At 49.6% G+C, this 19,876-nt stretch overlaps 1 protein-coding gene across 3 annotated transcripts in view; it reads right to left on the bottom strand.

Annotated features, from left to right (window-relative positions):
- LOC130107012 (receptor-type tyrosine-protein phosphatase gamma-like) overlaps positions 1-19,876 on the bottom strand; it is a 162,102-nt gene that overhangs the window by 40,863 nt on the left and 101,363 nt on the right. For 2 of the 3 annotated variants that reach the window (XM_056273397.1, XM_056273398.1), the window contains exons 3-5: positions 16,360-16,539; positions 10,959-11,107; positions 808-903 (exon numbers count right to left, since the gene is read on the bottom strand). In XM_056273397.1, coding sequence (XP_056129372.1) covers positions 808-903; positions 10,959-11,107; positions 16,360-16,539 — 425 coding nt within the window. Of the gene's footprint in view, positions 1-807; positions 904-6,118; positions 6,206-10,958; positions 11,108-16,359; positions 16,540-19,876 lie in introns of those variants that run through there. The other variant, XM_056273399.1, reaches the window with a different exon arrangement.

Here is a 19,876-nt window from a genome sequence, read left to right as displayed (position 1 = left end):
CACTATTCCCCCCAGTTCCTCCTCCCCCGCTGAACAAGCGCCCCCTGACCGACCAGAGGAGGCGCTAGTGCAGCGACTGGGACACAAACCCACATCCGACTTGCCACCCGCAGGCACGGCCAATTGTGTGTGTAGGGACGCCCGACCAAGCCGGAGGTAACACGGGGATTCGAACCGGCGATGCCTGTGTTGGTAGGCAACGGAACAGACTGCCACGCCACCAGGACACCCATATATGTGTTCAGTTTAATGACAGCTATCTGCACCCCACCCCACCCCCAAAAAAAACACAAAAATAAAGATTTGAAGAAAATTAACCCTCTTTAACAAAACCCACTCGCTCACTATGATTGGATGACTCTGTGAAGATGAAGATTTTTTTTTGACTTCCCTGACTGAGGAAGTGCATCAGCATAGAGGTATTAGTTTCACTTGAAACACTTTCCTGAAAGCTGCGGATGTCTGGGGATACCTACGGAGAGAGGGGTAGGTTTAAGGGGGCAGCAGCATAAGGCGCCTGCTCTTTGACTCTAGTTTCTCCTCCACCATAATGGCTGCCCGAGGACATGACAACCAACGGACCAGCTACTCGCTGCTGGTTTCACAGCCACACCACCCTTACTCACACAGATGGACTTTAAGGTCCTGCGGCAACTCTGCGTGTGTGTGTGTCTGTGTGTGTGTGAGAACACGGGCATGTGCCTAAAGAGTGCAATCAAGCCTGCGTCGGTGTATTCGACGTCGTTTCAGACGAACACCGCCGCCTCCCCCACTCGCGGCCTTGATCGTAGGCCGGTCATACTCTACCTCAAAGAAGACCGCCATGGCAGCGATGATGCGCCTCTCCTTGATGGCGGTGCTGAGGCTGTCGAAGTCATCTGAGTTGTACAGATAGATCTGCATCTGGGGAGAGGGAGAAGAGCATCATCACAGCTTCGGAGACGGGCAGAGAGAGAGACAGAGAGAGAGAGAGCAAAGACTCCTGTTATCAATCACTGGAACCCACCGCTTGGAGATCTGATGAAGAGCTATTTTGAGGGGCATAAAAGGGGGGATTTATTTATCATGCACATAAATCACTCATAATCTCCGCCAATCCTCTTGTGTTGCCTGACTCACAGAAAACCCTGGAGTAATATCCTATTCCTGAATGCTACTGTCCTTACAGTAGTGTGTGGTGGTGGTGGTAGGGGGGTGGGGGGTTAGAGTTGGATTATACCCTTTTCATGCAACGAGATCTAACAGCATGACACGCCTCTAATCGCAGCTCCCGACTGCCTCTAATCAGGCAGGGTACGTTTTCTGCATTTACAATGGAGCATATGGGATGTGTGTGTGTGTGTGTGTGTGTGTGTGTCGGCTCTTGGCCACGCTCACACCGATTCCTGAACGTATCCTTATGGCGGGGGCCGAGGGTGTCCAGTGTGAATGCCTCTCGGAGGCATTAAAGATATACCAGGAAAGAGTTCCACTTTAAAGCGAAGGTAGAGAACACGGCGGAAGGACGGACTTCCGGTGGACACAGTTTTCCGCGGCGCTCAGATCGAATTATTTTTCCGGGATCATAAAACAGCTCCTCTGCAGCTCAAGCTTGATCCAACCTTGATAAACATTCAGACTTCGCCCACAACTCCCAAGGATAGGAACATATTGAGAGAAATGGCAGAGGTGTAGCGAGTGTCCACACAGAAATTTGGCGAAGACGTGGGGGACAGCTGCCTCCAACACGAAACTGAAGAGAAATGAAAGCTACTTTATCTGACATTGAAGTCTTACAATGGATTTCATTCTTGCAATAAAATGTGTTCTCTGCATCTAACCCATCCTATTGTGCAGGAGCGGTGGGCAGCTGCAGCATCCGGGGACCAACTCCACTTCCTCTTCCCATTGCCTTGCTCAGGGGCACAGGCAGGAGTATTAACCCTGACATCCATGTCTTTTTGATGGTGGGAGGAAACCGGAGCCCCCGGAGGAAACCCACGCAGACACGGGGAGAACATGCAAACTCCACACAAAGGACGACCTGGGACGACCCCCAAGGTTGGACTACCCCGGGGCTCGAACCCAGGACCTTCTTGCTGTGAGGCAACTGTGCTAACCACTGCACCACCATGCCGCCCATATATGTATATGTATATGTATGTATATATATATATATATATATATATATACACACACACACACACACACATATATATATATAGTATATATATATATATAGTATAGACTACACTACATCCCTGCTGCAAGGTTATAACTAGCCAGACAAGTGACGAATCCCTATCTGCTTCACTCCTCACCCTCCTCACCCAACATTAACTTTGGGAATTAAGTCTGTCGTTAACTGTAATTACTGTACTTACTGTCTCTCTCTGTGCACACACACACACACACACACACACAGTATACCTTATATGTAATCATAATTTTATTTCAGTTTTTTGCTATTCTGAAGTCGGCATACTACCATATGTTGAATTTACCTACAATATCTAAAACATGCACTGATTTTATACACTTACACCCAGTCTACTGCTTCACCGTCCCCTCACCGTCTTTCGAGACGCGGAAAGACGAATCTCCCCAACGGGGTTCAAACGAGAAGGAAAAAAAAAAGAATTGGGAAAACCGGGAAGTCCATAAACCCGCTAGCTTGCGGCCTTTTTCCAACTCGGTGACCCCCGGCACGTCTTCGAGATGAGGCTCATCGGTAAGCGTCGGAGCATCCGAGATGTAAGTTCTGATGCGAACACAGCCGGCCTCTTTTCTTCATCAGACCCAACGTATGAGGCTTGAACAAAACACCCACAACTGGCTGCACCGAAAACAGATGCGGAGAATAAAGCCAAACAAACAGGGTAAATCTCTTTAACACACACCATGTATACGAGCCTCTGGCGGGTACAAAGGGAAGTGACTCATTTCAGTTAATTTAAGTTAATCAGTTTCCTCCAGTGCTCCTTTAACTGCGGCCTTTAATGGAACCAATTTGTTGTCTGTCTCAGAACTCCGCGAGAGTGGGCTCTGGCTATCCATCACCATTCACATGTTATTAACCACATTAGCCAATTACACTCATCCGCCAACACTCCAGTTTGCACACACGGCGTTTCTACTTTCTATTTTTGCAAACGTGATGAAGACGTTATCAAACGCTTTCACAGCCACCTTCCACCGCAAATGCTGCCGTAAAGAACGCAGATCACACTACTCCATGATTATAACATCCATCCGTCCCGCTTATCCTGCTCTCAGAGCCGCGGCGAGGCTGGAGGGGGGGGGGTGCAGGCAGAGAGGGACCATGGACAGCCCCCCCACCCACACACACCTAGTATGGCTGATTCACCTGACCTACATGTCTTTGGTCTGTGGGAGGAAACCGGAGCCCCCGGAGGAAACCCGGAGAACATGCCAACTCCACACAGACGACGAGCCGCGACACCCCCCCCCCAAGGTTGGACTACCCCGCGACACCCCCCCCCCCAAGGTTGGACTACCCCGGGGGCTCGAACCCGGGACCTTCTCGCTGTGAGGCGACCGCGCTAACCACTGCGCCACCGCGCCGCCACAATTATAACATATTCAGCGATTCCGCCACTGCGTCAGCAGCAGTCCAGCGCTTGGTAACATGTACGGGAGAGAACGGATGTCGGCCGTGATCCTGAGCCATCTGTAAGAGGTGCCGCGAACGCTAACGAGGGAACGCTGAAGCCCGTGTCCGGCCTCACTGGCCGCAGGGCAGCAAGACACGGCGCTGCCGCCGGCGTCCAGCGGCGGCGTTCATTACGTATTCGCCGCGCTGAGCACGACTGACCGGCGCCACCCGAGGCCGCGCGGACACAAGAGGCCATAAACACACCTCTTTCCCCCGCCTGTCAACAGGTGACGCCGGGGCGTGATTAGCCTCCACTCTTCTTCCGGCCTCGCTCGCTCTAAATCAACTCGGCGCGCGTGCGCGGCTTTGTGTCGTGAAATATGCAGACTCCGCGTGCGCTCGAGAAGCGTGTACACCTCGCCCTCGCGCCATTACTCACTGCAGCAGCAGTAACAGCCGCGGCGTGCACACGCGCCCGCGTTTCCACGGTGCGATTCGTAATCCACGTGTAATTAATCTCACCCGCGTAACATCCCCAATGCATTATCATAACGGATCTCTCCGCACGCTCCTGCGGGGAAACCACTCCTTCATTTCTCCTCGCGCTGTTTGAGCGAACAGGTGGTTCATCTGTCGACGCTCGCACTCAGCCCCCCCGACGAAGACCCCGCCTGGATTAATGCCGCGCTCGGCAGCCACGGGGCCAAGAGAGCCGCCGCTCTTTACATAAACTCGCGGCAGAGGCAGCGTGTCACTCAGCGTCTGCGTATCCAGATGTTTTCGTCTCGTGCAAAGCGTGTGAACCTACGCGTGCATCCTCACACTTCCCGCACGGGTTCGGTGGGCGCTTCACGGTCTGGGACCGACAGGGGGGGAGGGCGACTACTCGACGTGACGGCTAGGAGGCATCTCATTGGGAGAGGAGAGATAATTAGACGGCAGATTGGAAAAAACAGCCTCTGCTTAGCGGAGACAAATAAGCCCTGGAGCGCAACCTCCAAGGTCATGTTGCTCAGCCCTCGCAGAAGAAAAGGAGCAGGCTAACGCAACAAAAACAAAGCCGGACCAATTATATGGAAAGGCTTGTCATCGGGCTCGTTAAGAACGTCAACACACTTCTTCACTCACCCACACCTATTCGTTCGCCACACCCATTTACCAGCAACTTACAAACCAAACTGATTTGTTCAAACCACACACACACACACACACACACACACACACACATATATATATATATATATATATATATATATATATATAAATGTTGCCCCCTTTTTCCTCCCCAATTGTACCCGGCTAATTACCCCACTCTTCCAAGCCACCCCCTCTGCCGAGCCGGGGAGGGCTGCAGACTACCACATGCCTCCTCCGATACACGTGGAGTCGCCAGCCGCTTCTTTTCACCTGAAAGTGAGGAGTTTCACCAGTGGGACGTAGCGCGTGGGAGGATCACACTATTCCCCCCCAGTTTCCCCCTCCTCCAAACAGGCCGCCCCGACCGACCAGAGGAGGCGCTAGTGCAGCGACCAGGACACATACCCACATCCGGCTCCCCACCTGCAGACAGGGCCAACCGAGCTGAAGGTAACATGGGGATTCGAACCAGCGATCCCCGTGTCGGTAGGCAACGGACTAGACCACCACGCCACCCGGACGCCCGTTCTGGTGTTATATTAAAGACACTTTGGATTGATTTCGGGTAAAACGAAACCGTGTGGGTGCTGTCGCGCTCTACTCTTTGTTCTAGTGCATGGGAGGATCACGCTATCCCCCCCGAACAGGCCACCCCAACCGACCAGAGGAGGCGCTAGTGCAGCAACCAGGACACACACCCACATCCGGCTTCCCACCCGCAGACACAACCAATTGTGTCTGTAGGGACGCCCGACCGAGCCGGAGGTAATACGGGGACTTGAACCGCCGATCCCCGTGTTGGCAGGCAACGGAATAGACCGCCACGCCACGCCACCCGGACGCCCCCAAGCCACACACATATCTAAAAAGAAAATGTCCGGCCTGCTGAGAACAGATTAACCATCAAGGCTAGTCATCTTACACAGGGGTTAAAGTGGGATTTGGTAAGTGGGGGATCTCTGTATTAGAGGTCGGCAAAAGTGCGGGAGTGATAGGTAGCTAGCTAACGTTAGGCTAGCTAACTACTGGTCCAGTAGTCCCGACGTTGGCATTGTTAGCTAATAATAGCTACCGGTAGCTAACGTTTGCTAGCTAGTTAGTTATTTGAATGAAAATATTGCATGGCCAGAGCTAAGGTTGGACAAACATAACTAGCTAGCTACCGGTAACGTTACCAGACGCTACCGATAGTTAGCTTGCCTAGCAGCATTCAAACAACTAGCCAGCAACGTCAGCAACTAGCTAGCAACGTTACCGGGTGGAAGATAGCTAGTTAGCTAGCTAGCGAACGTTACGTTCACTAACGTTAGTTGCTTGAATGAAAACCACAGCAGAGCTAGACAAAACTATTGGAAATACTATTGGAAATACACTGAAGATACTCACTCTTTATGCCCCCCAATCCAAGATAATAGTGCAGGTAGCAGGTTGACGCTCTCTCGAGTCTTGTCTGCCTGGTGCGGTGAACTGACCCTGACCCGTGAGTGTGAAGCCAGTCTCTTTTGATGTCAAGTCTGGTGAAGCCACACAGCGGGCAGGTGCGGGTCAAGTGAGGACGCGATATCGTTCAAACTTTTAGAAAAAGTAAAGTAGTATAAAAATAGAAGAACGACTTTATTTGCGATTTATTTTGTAATGTTTGTGAATTGGCTGCATCATGTCTTTTGTTTTAAATTTTACTGTGACAAAATGGTTGAAATTACTCCTGTCTAGAGTGCCGGATCTCAGCTCCGGTTGACTTGGGAGAGGAGGGGAAGTGCCGGTGTCGGGATCCAGGTAGCTCCGGCCCACTTTAATCACTGATCTTACATCCACACTCGTCCAAGCAGCTGTTCAATGTAACATCCTGAAATATAATATTGTAATACTTGTACTCGTGACAGATGCTAATCTTCAGAAGAGTAATCGGCGACACAAAGCCCACCCACCGCGGTGATGCGCTCCCGCCGTGTGCTACGCTTTGCAGCTGAAGTGCTCACGATCAATACGGCACAGACAACCACCTCCTTCGCTCCACTGCCACTGCCAGGTGTGAAACGTGCGCTTTCTCCCACTTCCAGCGAGAAAGGTCAAGGGCAGCTACGCTCCTTTCCCACGAGAAACCCCTCTCGCGGCGAGCACCACCCTCTTTATTCCACTAATGTGCCACTTCCTTTTTTCTTTTTTTGTGAGCCGATCTCCTAGGTCAGGGGACCGTCCCCCCCCCCCCCGGTCTCACTTGCAGCATCTCATTCCCCCGGCAAGAGTCGAGCTGACCCTACCGGGCCTGTTTGTGCATGCTAAACAGGGGGGGGGCGGGTACAGGAAACGGGTCGCCCATCCGTCAGCTCCCCCTCCATTTGTCACTTCAACGAGACGCCTCAAACGAGGTCTGAAAATACACCGGGCTTCCTTTCCGACCAAATGCCAACGCCGGTCACTCAATACTGCTCCTGTGCATGCTAACGTATGAAGAACGGCAGGCCTACGTACTGCCAACACACACACACACACACACACACACACACACACACACACAGTGTACCGAACCCCACACACACCGGTGTGTGCGTCAAGTGCAAAACCATTGTTTTTTTGTTTTTTTGGGGGGGGGCATTTTTTTCCTCCCCTTTGTTTTCTCCCAACTGTAGTTGACCAATTACCCCACTCTTCCGAGCCGTCCCGGTCGCTGCTCCACCCCCTCTGCCGAGCCGGGGAGGGCTGCAGACTACCACATGCCTCCTCCGATACATGTGGAGTCACCAGTCGCTTCTTTTCACCTGACAGTGAGGAGGGGGGGACGTAGCGCGTGGGAGGATCACGCTATCCCCCCCTCCTCCCACCTCCCGAACAGGCGCCCCAACCGACCAGAGGAGGCGCTAGTGCAGCGACCAGGCCACACACCCACATCCGGCTTCCCACCCGCAGACACGGCAAACCGAGCCGAAGGTAACACGGGGATTCGAACCGGCGATCGCCGTGTTGGTAGGCAATGAAATAGACCGCCACGCCACCCCGGATGCCCCTTCTGGTGCTACATTAAATTACATTCTGGATTTATTTTGGGTAAAATGAAACCCCATCGGCGCTGTCGCTCTCTACTGTTTGTTGTAGTACGTGGGAGGATCATGCCACCCCCCCGAAACAGGCGCCCCGACCGACCAGAGGAGGCACTAGTGCAGTGACCAGGACACACACACACACATCCGGCTTCCCACCCACAGACAATTGTGTCTGTAGGGACGCCCGACCAAGCCGGAGGTAATGCAGGGACTCGAACCGGCATTCCCCGTGTTGGTAGGCAATGGAATAGACCGCCACGCCACCCGGACCCCCCCGACTATTGTTTGTTCTTGTTTTATTTCAGCGTGGTGTTAACAAGTCTCCCACTTACAGGAGATATATTACACCGAGGCTCCCAGCAGAACACACCTTTGAACAAGGTCAGCGCGGGGTGTCGTGCGATGGGTTCTCTCGGATGTTATTAATTTCATGTTCCATCTGGAAACACGGGTAACCACACGACGCTGAAATACATTGACCTCCGACATTTCCCTTTGGGAGCAATATCATGTATCACGACATAAAATGTGGACTTATGAAGCCGGCTCATAACAAGGCCAGTAAGATACACCTCACACATGGCCGCTGTCTGGAGCGCACCCTCCGCCAGCAACACAAACGGTTTATCCAGTGGGTTTCGTAGCCCTACACAAAGGCCCAGCCCTTCCAAAATAGCCACATGCAAAGCACACTTCATCTCTAATGGCTGTATATAATCTATTGCCCTTTCACAGTTGGTTGAACGCAAGATGATGTGGAGCAAGAAAAAAAAATCTAATTACACGGCCATTCAGGACCGACCGCCGCGTCTGCAGGGAGGCCCGAACAGAAACGGACACACTGGAGACTTAAATGCATGTTTAAAGACGGGACACGAAGGTGCGGCGCAGCATTGGACACTGGATAAAACGCCGTGTCATGTGGGGCAACTGCACATTCATCTGAAATAAGAGAGGAGAGCGGCATGCTGTAGGAAAATGTGACAAATCTTTGAAAAAATTTGTCAAAAATGTTGACGTATTTGGAAGCCACAAAGTGCTGAGCTTTGTTTCAGTAAGTGGCTTTTACACCCCTGGCTGTTGCTCTTTTCCTTTTCCCCCCTTTTTCTCTGTAATCATACCCACCCAGCCAATTACCCCACTCTTCCGTGCCGTCCCGGTTGCTGCTCCACCCTGTCTGCCGATCCGCTGAGGGCTGCAGACTACTTCCTTTCATCTGACAGCGAGGAGTTTCGCCAGGGGGACATAGGTGCGTGGGAGGATCACGCTATTCCCCCCCAGTGCCCCCCAGTCCCGAACAAGCGCCCTGACCAACCAGAGGAGGCGCTAATGCGGCAACCAGGACACATACCCACCACATCCGGCTTCCCACACGCAGACACGGCCCATTGTGTCTGTAGGGACGTCCGACCAAGCCGGAGGTAACACGGGGATTCGAACCGGCGATCCCCGTGTTGGTAGGCAACGGAGTAGACCGCCATGCCACCCGGACCCCCCAACTGTTGTTTATTTTTGTTTTATTTCAGCGTCGTGTTAACAAGTGTTACATTAAACTCCATTTTGGACTGATTGCGGGTAAAATGAAACCCCGTCAGTGCTGTCGCGCTCTACTGTTTGTTCTAGTGCGTGGGAGGATCACGCTATTCCCCCCCCCCAGTTCCCCCTCCACCCCCGAACAGGTGCCCCGACCGACCAGAGGAGGCACTAATGCAGCGACCAGGACATACCCACATCCGGCTTCCCACCCGCAGACACGGCCGATTGTGTCTGTAGGGATGTCCGACCAAGCCGGAGGTAACACGGGGAATCAAACCGGCGTTCCCTTTTTTTAGTAGGTGACAGAATAGACCGCTACGCTACCCGGATGACCCTCTCCTCCTAATGTTCAGCTGATAATTATGATGATTTCAGAACTGAAACATGATGTATTCAACATATTCTGTTTAAACACACTGACACTTTGAAATGTAAGTTCAGGGGAAAGGCAACCCTGTTGCTCCACATACACACTTCTTTCCCTCACATCCACTCCCCCATCTCTCTCCCTGGAGAGTCTCTTAAACACAAAATACGAGACGTGTCCCTGTAGCTAAGTGAAAACCTGCCCACAAAGACAATTAACCTTATTCACGGAGAACTACTACGTTAGTTTTTGAGAAAATGACCACAGGAAGGCACCCATCCCCGATGCATCTGACTCATTCTCACATCTTTATTGGTTCAAATGACCTCCATTTCAGAGGTGTTCAGACTGGCGAGGTATGTTGATCAAAAGATTGTAGGATCTCGCATCCAAAAAAAAAAAAAAAAAGTGCTTCTCCAAAAACTGAACCAGTTTTTCAGAGAGATGGCGGTCATCACATATCCTCCGGAGTAGCACAGCTCAACAGGAGGGAAATAATGGAAGTGAAACACAGGTATTCCAAAGGGAAGTCCCCCCTCCCCCACCCCTATTTTCTCCCCACTTGTATCCGGCCAATTACTCCACTCCTCCGAGCCGTCTCGGTCACTGCTCCACCCTCACTGCCGAGCCGGGGAGGGCTGCAGACTACCACGTCTCCTCAGATACATGTGGCGTCGCCAGCCGCTTCTTTTCACCTGACAGTGAGGAGTTTCACCAGGGGGACATAGCACGTAGGCGGATCACGCTATTCCCCCCAGTTCCCCCTCCCCCCTGAACAGGTGCCCCGCACAACCAGAGGAGGCACTAGTGCAGCGACCAGGACACATACCCACATCTGGCTTCCCACCCGCAGACACGGCCGATTGTGTCTGTACGGATGCCTGACTTAGGCGGAGGTACATGGGGATTCGAACCGGCGATCCCCGTGTTGTTAGGCAACGGAATAGACCGCTACACTACTCGACTGCCCCCCCAAAGGGAAGTTTTGATCAGATCAAGATTTAAATTTATGCACTGTTTTATTCTAGATCTTAAAGCGTTTTTTTTTTAAGAAGAATGTGATACCCTATGTGTCTCTGGTGGTATCTATTTGCTTTCATTTTAAACAACGTGTTTTCATAGCCCTCTTTCCCAGGGTTCTCGGGAAGTCCTCCAACCTTCTCCCATAACACATTTCCCCTCAAAAAGAAAATGCTGCCCCACGCCCGATCCTTCATTCTCCACCCAAGAGCTGACTTCTCGCAAACTTGTAATGGAGTATACGGGTACAGGGTGTGTTTACCTCCACGGGGAACCTTCTGCCGCCGATGCTGTGCTCCGAGCCCGCTGAGCCGTTACTCTGGCCCCAGTGGAACTCCATCTTCTCGGCTTTGAAACGGCCAGGCAGCCCACCTCCTCGCACGAAGTAGTCATCCTTCAGCAAAACAGCAACTGGCAAACAAGGATGGAAGAAGAGCATTTAGATAAAGGCAGGGGCTGGGGAATGAAGTGAAGAAATATGAAAGCACACACATTCAAAATGATAAATATTAGCCAGAAATACACTCGGACATCGAAAAATAAAGTCCGGACACTGAAGCTCCCGTGACATTAAGTAGGATGATGTTTTGTGCAAGCACTCTTCTTCAGGAATGTGAACGCCACGAAGTAGAGGAGGCTTATCATGTTTATTTTTTTTTACTTTTTAGAAATGCTATGCAAAAGGTCAGCGACTCAGAGCCGATTTTCTGCTGCTAAAGGGTGACCTCCTGTTTGAGAACGCGAGCAGATAAACTTTCCCAATCGTGTCCGGCTTCACGTCAACCAGCAATTATACGAGATGTGAATTTCCACGTCTTCCTAGTACAGAGAGAAACGCACATCGCGGGTTAGGCAGCTGACTGGGAGGAATGGATTTTGTTTGCTGCTGTTATTTATCTTTTGGGTCATCTAATGCCATTGTGTTGAGTGAAGGACTATGGCCGCACATCATCTTCATGTGCGGCAAGGTCTGCTGACATCCTCAGTCCATGCAAACACTGAAATACACTATAGCGCTGCTGTTCTCAGTAGTCTTTGTGATTCTCATCGTCAGAATTGGTGGTTAGAGATCTGCTCCCGGCTAGCACTAACCTGGATAGCATGAAACTACAATAAACGATGAGTTGAAATGACTGCACTCTCAGAAATTGAGGTACAGAAGAGGTACACTTCTGTGCTCAAAGGTACATTTCAGCAACAGAGGTCCAATGTTGTACTTTGAAGGATCAGATATGTATCTTTCCATCAGCTGAAAGGTAACAAAGGTACTTAAAAGACAATGAAGTACAATGTTGTACCATTTGCCCCACAACTTGGGTACAATCCATTACTATCAGTCAGAAATAAAATGATGAGTGTATTTTTTCCCTTGTTTCTCCCCTACATTTGTGATTAAACTGATGAATGTGATGACTGATGACCGCTACGTAACTGTTCCTTAATGGGTACAAATGATTAGGGTGCAAAAAAGTACCTGCTTACATGGGTACATTCTTGTACTTCAGAACGGTACTGCCCCAGCGACAAGCATTTGTACCCACTTAGGTACACAATGGTACTTGTTTATCTTAGTGTGTAGGCGGCACGGTGGTGCAGTGGTTTGCGCGGTTGTCTCGCAGCAAGAAGGTCCTGGGTTCGAGCCCCGGAGTTGTCAAACCTTGGGAGTTCTTCCCGAGTCGTCCCCTGTGTGGAGTTTGTATGTTCTCCCTGTGTCTGTGTGGGTTTCCTCCGGGGCTCCGGTTTCCTCCCACAGTCCAAAGACATGTAGGTCGGGTGAATCGGCCGTACTAAACTGCCCCTAGGTAGGAATGTATGTGTGTGTGTGTGTGTGTGTGTGTGTGTGTGTGTGTGTGTGTGTGTGTGTGTGTGTGGGCCCTGTGATAGCCTGGTGGCCTGTCCAAGGTGTCTCCCCCCCGCCGCCCAATGACTGCTGGTATAGGCTCCAGCATCCCTGCCACCCTGAGAGCAGGATAAGCGGTTCAGATAACGGATGGATGGATGGATGGATGGATGGATGGATGGATGGATGGATGGATGGATGGATGGATGGATGGATGGATGGATGGATGGATGGATGGATGGATGGATGGATGAAATGACCTAACTTGACATCTGGGGTGTGTATTTGGGATATTTTCGGAATGTCAATAGCCAGTTTTGCTGGTAAGCTTGGCGTTCATCGACTCATCTGCGGAGTTGCAGCCTTTGAGAACCGAGTTACAAAAGAAATCAGCTTCTTCTGTGTATTCCTCCAGAGCCCCGTTGTATTATTTTGACTGTTGTTTGGATCCAAGGGTACACAGTGGAGATTTTTCACTTAATTGTCTCTTTGTTGTAGTCGCTTCTTAGAAGATGAGAATTCAAATGGAGTCGCATTCTTGTTTTGTTTTTTTGGTTTCTCTATTTAACATAAAAAGGTCCTTGGTGGCATAAATATTCATTTGAATCTTACAAAATACAATAAATAGGTTGAAAATTTCATCGACAGAAGAGAACTGCACCAGTAAAACGACTTTAATAAACTTCCAAGGCGAGAAACCGGAGTGAGAAGACGGGAAACTTAGATTTACCTTTGCAACTTGAGCAAAATGCGTTTTCAGGTAGTACTTTTGAACACGTGTCAAAGCGATATCCGAAATGGCTCGCAACACCCAGGGGTGCGTTTTACTAACAACACTGAAGGAGACCGGCATATTCTATCTCATACGAAAAAAAAGAGCACGGCTTTTCGTTTGGTTTAAAAGTCAAGCCCGTCTGCTGCCGAAGAGACTCAAGTCTGTAAATGTAATTTTGGGCGCCATGCAAGTTCGAGCGGAGCAGAAAGCACATCGGCGGCTGGCTCCGCCGTATACTCCGGTTTCCATCTGAAATTCCTTCTCGTCAGGGTCGACATCCGCAGGTTATAAGTCAGTCTGCCCGTGAATCTTTATCGTCTGCACAGCTGAGATCGCTGAGCAGAGTGGACCCGGCGCCCCGGTAGCTGAGCCTCCCCTGCTCCAGCTGACACTGAGTCAGCCTCTCCAGATAGGAACAGCCCAATTTCAACCATGATACCGACAACACCAGGATGATAAAGTGCGTGTACACAGGTGGCGTGCTGAGCGAGCTGTGTCCAGAGACGGGGAGCGAAATCAGGACGGGGACGCAGACACACAGAGGGATGAGCGATGGTCGGCAAAAAACAGTGAGCAGTGTAAAGAAAACGGGAAGGAAAGGGGGCATCCGGGTGGTGTGGCGGTCCATTCTGTTGCCTACCAACACGGGGATCGCCGATTCGAATCCCCATGTTGCCTCCGGCTTGGTCGGGCGTCCCTACAGACACAATTGGCCGTGTCACTGGGTGGGAAGCTGGATGTGGGTATGTGTCCTGGCCGCTGCACTAGCGCCTCCTCTGGTTGGTCAGGGCACCTGTTTAGGGGGGAGGGGGGAATAGCGTGATCATCCCACATGCTACGTCCCCCTGGTGAAACTCCTCACTGTCAGGTGAAAAGAAGCGGCTGGCGACTCCACATGTATCAGAGGAGGCATGTGGTAGTCTGCAGCCCTCCCCGGATCGGCAGAGGGGGTGGAGCAGCGACTGGGACGGCTCAGAAGAGTGGAGTGATTGGCCAAGTACAATTGAGGAGAAAAAGGAGGAACCCCCCCCCACCACCACCACCAAAAAAAAAAAAAAACTAACAGTGAGCAGTGTAAAGAAAACGGGTCCACGGAAATCCAGGGAAAGAAGAGGGTGAGGCAGAAAAGAGCGGATCTGGTGGGAGCAGTGTGATAGAGGGGGCGCGTGTGAAGGGGACGGGTTGAGGCCCCGTCATGAGGCGAGAAAGAAGCCGCATGCTGTACCAACGCAGCGCGAGGCCGCTTGAGACGAGGACCCTCGGTGGACAGGAGAAGGCTGGGAGTGCCGGGAGACATTCTGAACACAGCAGCAGGCAAAGGTGACGAGGAGGAGGCACAAGGCAGACCGCTCCGTCACGTACACGCCACGCAAGTCATCTGCATGCACGTGCACACACAAACATAGTTACAGAGGCTGCTAATAAAGCACCGCTCCTGGACTAGTCGGTGGAGAACTGTAATCCTGTGTGCAAGGGGAGGAAAGTCGGGGAGGCTGGCCGGCCCTGGGAGTTTCATTAGAAATGCTGCCCTCGGTGTGTTTGAACCCGCAACAGCAGTGCAGGAATTAGACACTAAGCCAAAAAGACCTTGAATCACAGCCTGTGAAAGAAAGGGAGCCTGTGTGAAAGTAAATCCTTGATCAATGCAAATGTCTCCAGTGTCTCCCGATGCCTCATGAATTTGGTTGACGGCTGTTTGAAATTTGCCTGGGAAACGTTGAGGTTGAGGAACCCCGACTGGATGGTGGCCAATGAGCTTGATCTCCAAGCAGGCCAGGACGCCAGGGAGAGTTGTGGAATCAATTACAATGAACTTTCCAGATCCATTCCCTCGGCACTTAATTACAATATCGGCTTCTGCACGGTATGTAATTCCTGACGTGATCTAGACTCAACAACCAAGGACTTCCTTAATCATCCTCACTGTATTTGGCATCTGCATTTCATTTCACATGAACTTCTTCAACCACGACGATCTTCATAAAACATCTGAACTGGAAGAATAAGAAAAGTAAGAGTAAAAACAAATACATACATGAAATTAAGTCCCATCGGAGGAGGCATTACAGTGACTTCTTCAGCAATGTCAGAATTTTTTGCAAGAATTTTTGCCATTCTGATGAATTTCTGAGCACCTAGCAATTTCAAATCCCAACATGACAGCCTTGCCTTCCCATCCTGGTAAAAAAGGCAGCAGAAATCCTCGGCTCTCCCGTCCAAGCGGTCTCGGCTGTCACCAGAAGCCAATAAGGCTCATTAGGATCAAAGACAAACGGGGACAGAGTCTCCCTTGAGACCGAGTCTAAAAACCAGGGGAGATCAGCTTATGTTTCGGACTTTAACATGACGGTCTAGGGATTTATATGCAATATTAGTGTGACGACCATCATAAAAACAAAAAAAAACTTATTGCACAGGAAAGGTAGTAAGCAGTGAGACAGGGAAGTAGAGAGACCGTAACTGAAAATGCTCCTCCATTATTACCATTTTCCAACATGACTGTAATGACAGATTAATTACAACTCTTTTATAGCAATGAAGAATATGGAGGAAACGAGAAATCATACAAATTAAGAAAAAAAATCACTTTTTTATATTCAGTGATTGATATTTCATCATATACATTCAAGGCATACTCTCACAGCATACTCACCAAGTCCAAAATTCTGCACATTACAAAATAATCGCAGCCTTATGTATTGTCCATTAAGTTTACACACCGACTTCAGAAGACTCCACCATCTTAAATGTTTTCAGAAGGTTTTTGATTTTCTGCACATCTTTGAGATTGTCTCAGTATTTTTACATTACAGTTACATAAACTATCAGAGATTATTGAGGGTTGTTGGACCATAATGGTGGATTTAAAAGGGGGGGGGGTAATGGAAAAAATTTGGACCTTGTGTAAGAAGGCCTTTAAAGTTGTCATTGCTAAAAAACAGCTGTCAGTGAAAACGACAGACATGAGGTGTGGCTAAATAAGTTAGCTGGTGTTGCTGGTGAGACTGGTGTGATAGCCACAGTCCGTGCGTGTGCAGAGATGCAGACCTGTCTTCCCAGTGTTTTTCATGGTTGTCTGGTTGGAGGACTCCGTGTCGAACTTATCGAGTGTGAGTTCCTGGTACTCCTGAGAAACCTGAGCATCCTCATCCACAATGTCCACAGGTGATTGATTTGTCTCCCCACATTCTGGGTAGGAGGCGGCCCAGCCTCGAGGTCCGTGGCTCCCTGCAGAAAGACGAGATACAGGACGTGAGGTTACACAAGGTGCTGTTTGCGCCACAGAGATGACCTCGGTCTGACCGCGCTTAATATTATACGCACAAAACCGGAAACGCCGGGACAATATTACCCGGTATCGGCACCAGCTGGGTCCCCAAGTGCTCCCTCAACAGAAAAGGAGAGGAAAAAAAGTGTTTTACCCTGACATTTAATGTACGGAGGGGTGCTGCAAAGTTACTTCCTCTGGAATCCTTATTCACTGTCTGCTCTTTTAATCCTCTCTCCCCTACAGTGGCACTCCTACAGAAGAATAATCCACGACTGACAGGGGTCCCCTTGATCTCCTCCCGAGTACAATGGGCAAATGAAACAACAAAAGGCTACAGGATCAGAGGAACAAGGGGGCATGTGTGGATTTTAACTTCTGTGGGCTAGCACAATATTCGGGATCCCATTCCCTGCAGATATAGGGCAATTCTGCAAGCGGTTCACGGCAGAGATGTGAGAATTCCTCCCCATGACAACGCCCCGGATCAAGGGTGGCTGCTATGTATAAACACATTAAAACCGCACACAGGAAGTGGCGGCTCCTTAGCATCCCGGGAACAGAAAGCACATGTACACACACACACACACACACACACACACACACACACACACACACACACACACACCCACACACACACACACACACACACACACACACACACACACACACACACACACACACACACACACACACACACACGTGTGCCAAAGGAGGAATTTATTGCATTTATTTTTCCAACAAATCTGTCAGGAGCTTACCAGAGGCATGACCCCCCCCACCCCACCCCCCACCCGGAAACAGCTTACATTTGTTCATTGACTGAAATTGGGATGAATCGTGTTCCCTCAGCAAGAAAAAACCACCACCTGGGAGCTCGCCGATTGGTGAGTCCTGGATCCCGCAGAAAGGCTGGCATGGGTTTGAGTTGTTTCTTCCTAATGATCGCATCAGCGAGCGTAAGTAAAGCCATCAGTCACCGCGTTAGCCAAACTGATACGTCTGTACCAGCGCCACTCTAATATTTCACACCCTGGAAGCAAAAGAAAGCCCTGCATACATGCAATACACTAAGATCACAAGTTGAGAGGAAAGCTGCTTGTCGCCCACCGGTACACACAAGAGATTTATTTCAAGCCGTGCAGATACTCGGTGTACTCTGAGGTAACAGGATGAAGTGGTAAAAATATGAGCCTCAATATGGCCCATTGGCGTTATACAATCATATTCCGATCTGCTCACTTTTAGCCAACCGAGCCGTGTGCAGGCATGGCGAGCTGCTGCGTTCTGCTACCAAAACACACGTTTTCATTGCTGTGGTGACCGCGGCTTTGGGAGGAGGCACAAAAACCGATTACGAAACCAAACCGATTAGCAGTAACGTTACACTGTTAAGAGTCCATAACTGCAATATGTGTTTAATCAGAGCGAGTGCGGTGGTTTACTCAGACTCAGACTGGGGGAGGCGCATGTTTGGGGCTCTGGCTTGCAGAAAGGAAAACGTCTTTCCCAGCTCTTAATTTACTTCTTTCTTTTTTTGGCTTTTCTCGTTCAACAAACATGTCAAACGATCAGCTTTCACATTTTCCCTTTATGAATGCTATGACATGTTATTCAAACTCATAATTCTCGGCTCCTTTGGTTATTTATATACGTTAAAAAAAAATCATTTCCCACCATTGACGACAATGCCTATTGTGTTGCACAATTGGCCACTTCACCAATGAAGTTCACATTTATTCAGCTGTCAGAGAAGGCGTTATGTATACTTTCTTTACATTATCCTCCTATTGTTGTGACTGGACTATTTTCACATCCCACACATTAATCCACCACAAAAAAAGTGCTACTAGCTGAACATATAGAAATGCATTGTTCTTCTGTATAGGATACATCCAGCCCACATCTAGATCAGCTGTTTTGTGTCCTACATATCTATTGTTCATGGAAGACAGTTTTATTCATTCACATACTCCATTGCAGTGCTCTTGAACCTGCAGCCCTCAAAATGCTTTTAGCATAAGGGCCTGTGTAGTGTGAGACCTTGAGGGGGAGCTAGTATTATAGTAAACAACCTGATAAAGAGTAAACACAGAGCGGTATCTCAATGTGACAGTAAGATATGTAATTTACTGATGAAATCAGATATCTCATACACGCCAGTAGACATCTGCATGCTATTTAACCTTCTTAAACATGCCGTTAGATAATTATATGCAAAGAATATTGCATCATCAGACCAGAATAACAATAAAGCCAAAATGTCTTGACTTTCCGGAAAGTGCCCTGAGCAAGACAGAATCTTGCAGTAAGGTCTCACTGGGTTGACATATTTGAGGGTAACTGATGCTTGCCTTGCAAAACTAGAATGAAGGCACGTGTGCCGCCATTGATGGCTGATACGTCAGCCATCCTGCTACATGTGGGAATGTGCTGCCCTCCCCACTTACACTAATAACACTGTTCAAGTGACTAGTGTGACTAAGGACATGCAGGGTAAGATGTGTCTGACCAAAATATTACTATTATTTATTTACTTTTGTATATGTTTGTTTGCGGGCGGCACAGTGGTTAGCGCGGTCGCCTCACAGCAAGAAGGTCTTGGGTTCAAGCCCCGGGGTAGTCCAACCTTGAGGGTCGTCCCGGGTCATCCTCTGTGTGGAGTTTGCATGTTTCCTCCAGGGGCTCCGGTTTCCTCCCACAGTCCAAGGACATGTAGGTCAGGTGAATCGGCCGCACTACATTGTCCCTAGGTATGGATGTATGTGTGTGTGTGTGTGTGTGTGTGTGTGTGTGTGTGTGTGTGTGTGTGTGCATGCTGGCCCTGTGTGATGGCCTGGCGGCCTGTCCAGGGTGTCTCCCTGCCTGCCGCCCAATGGCTGCCGGGATAGGCTCCAGCATCCCCGCGACCCTGAGAGCAGGATAAGCGGTTCGGATATTGGATGGACATCTCTACTATATTGTCTAAATTGAACAATTACAAAATATATCGTTTTTAAAGTTAAAAAGCACATGCATGGTATATGGGCCATCTCCAATAGACAAAAAAGGTGAGCCGTAATAGTGTGTACAATAGCTAATAATGTACAAATATTGTAGAAAAATTGTATTGGGAGTTCTGAATACTCATTTTCTGTATGGTCTGCTGCAGTAAAGTCTTTTTTTTCCCTTCCTCCAAGACAAAAATGAACTAAATAATAAAATCCATCTCTAATGTTTTCTGAGGTTTATAAAGCATGAAAAAAAACCTCATCTGACGTAACAGACCTGACAAATCCCGCGGGTCTGCTGCATGAA

The sequence above is a fragment of the Lampris incognitus genome, chromosome 2 (genome assembly GCF_029633865.1).
Source record: "Lampris incognitus isolate fLamInc1 chromosome 2, fLamInc1.hap2, whole genome shotgun sequence".
Classification (NCBI taxonomy): Eukaryota; Metazoa; Chordata; class Actinopteri; order Lampriformes; family Lampridae; genus Lampris; species Lampris incognitus.
This window is presented reverse-complemented; position numbering and strand designations above follow the sequence as displayed.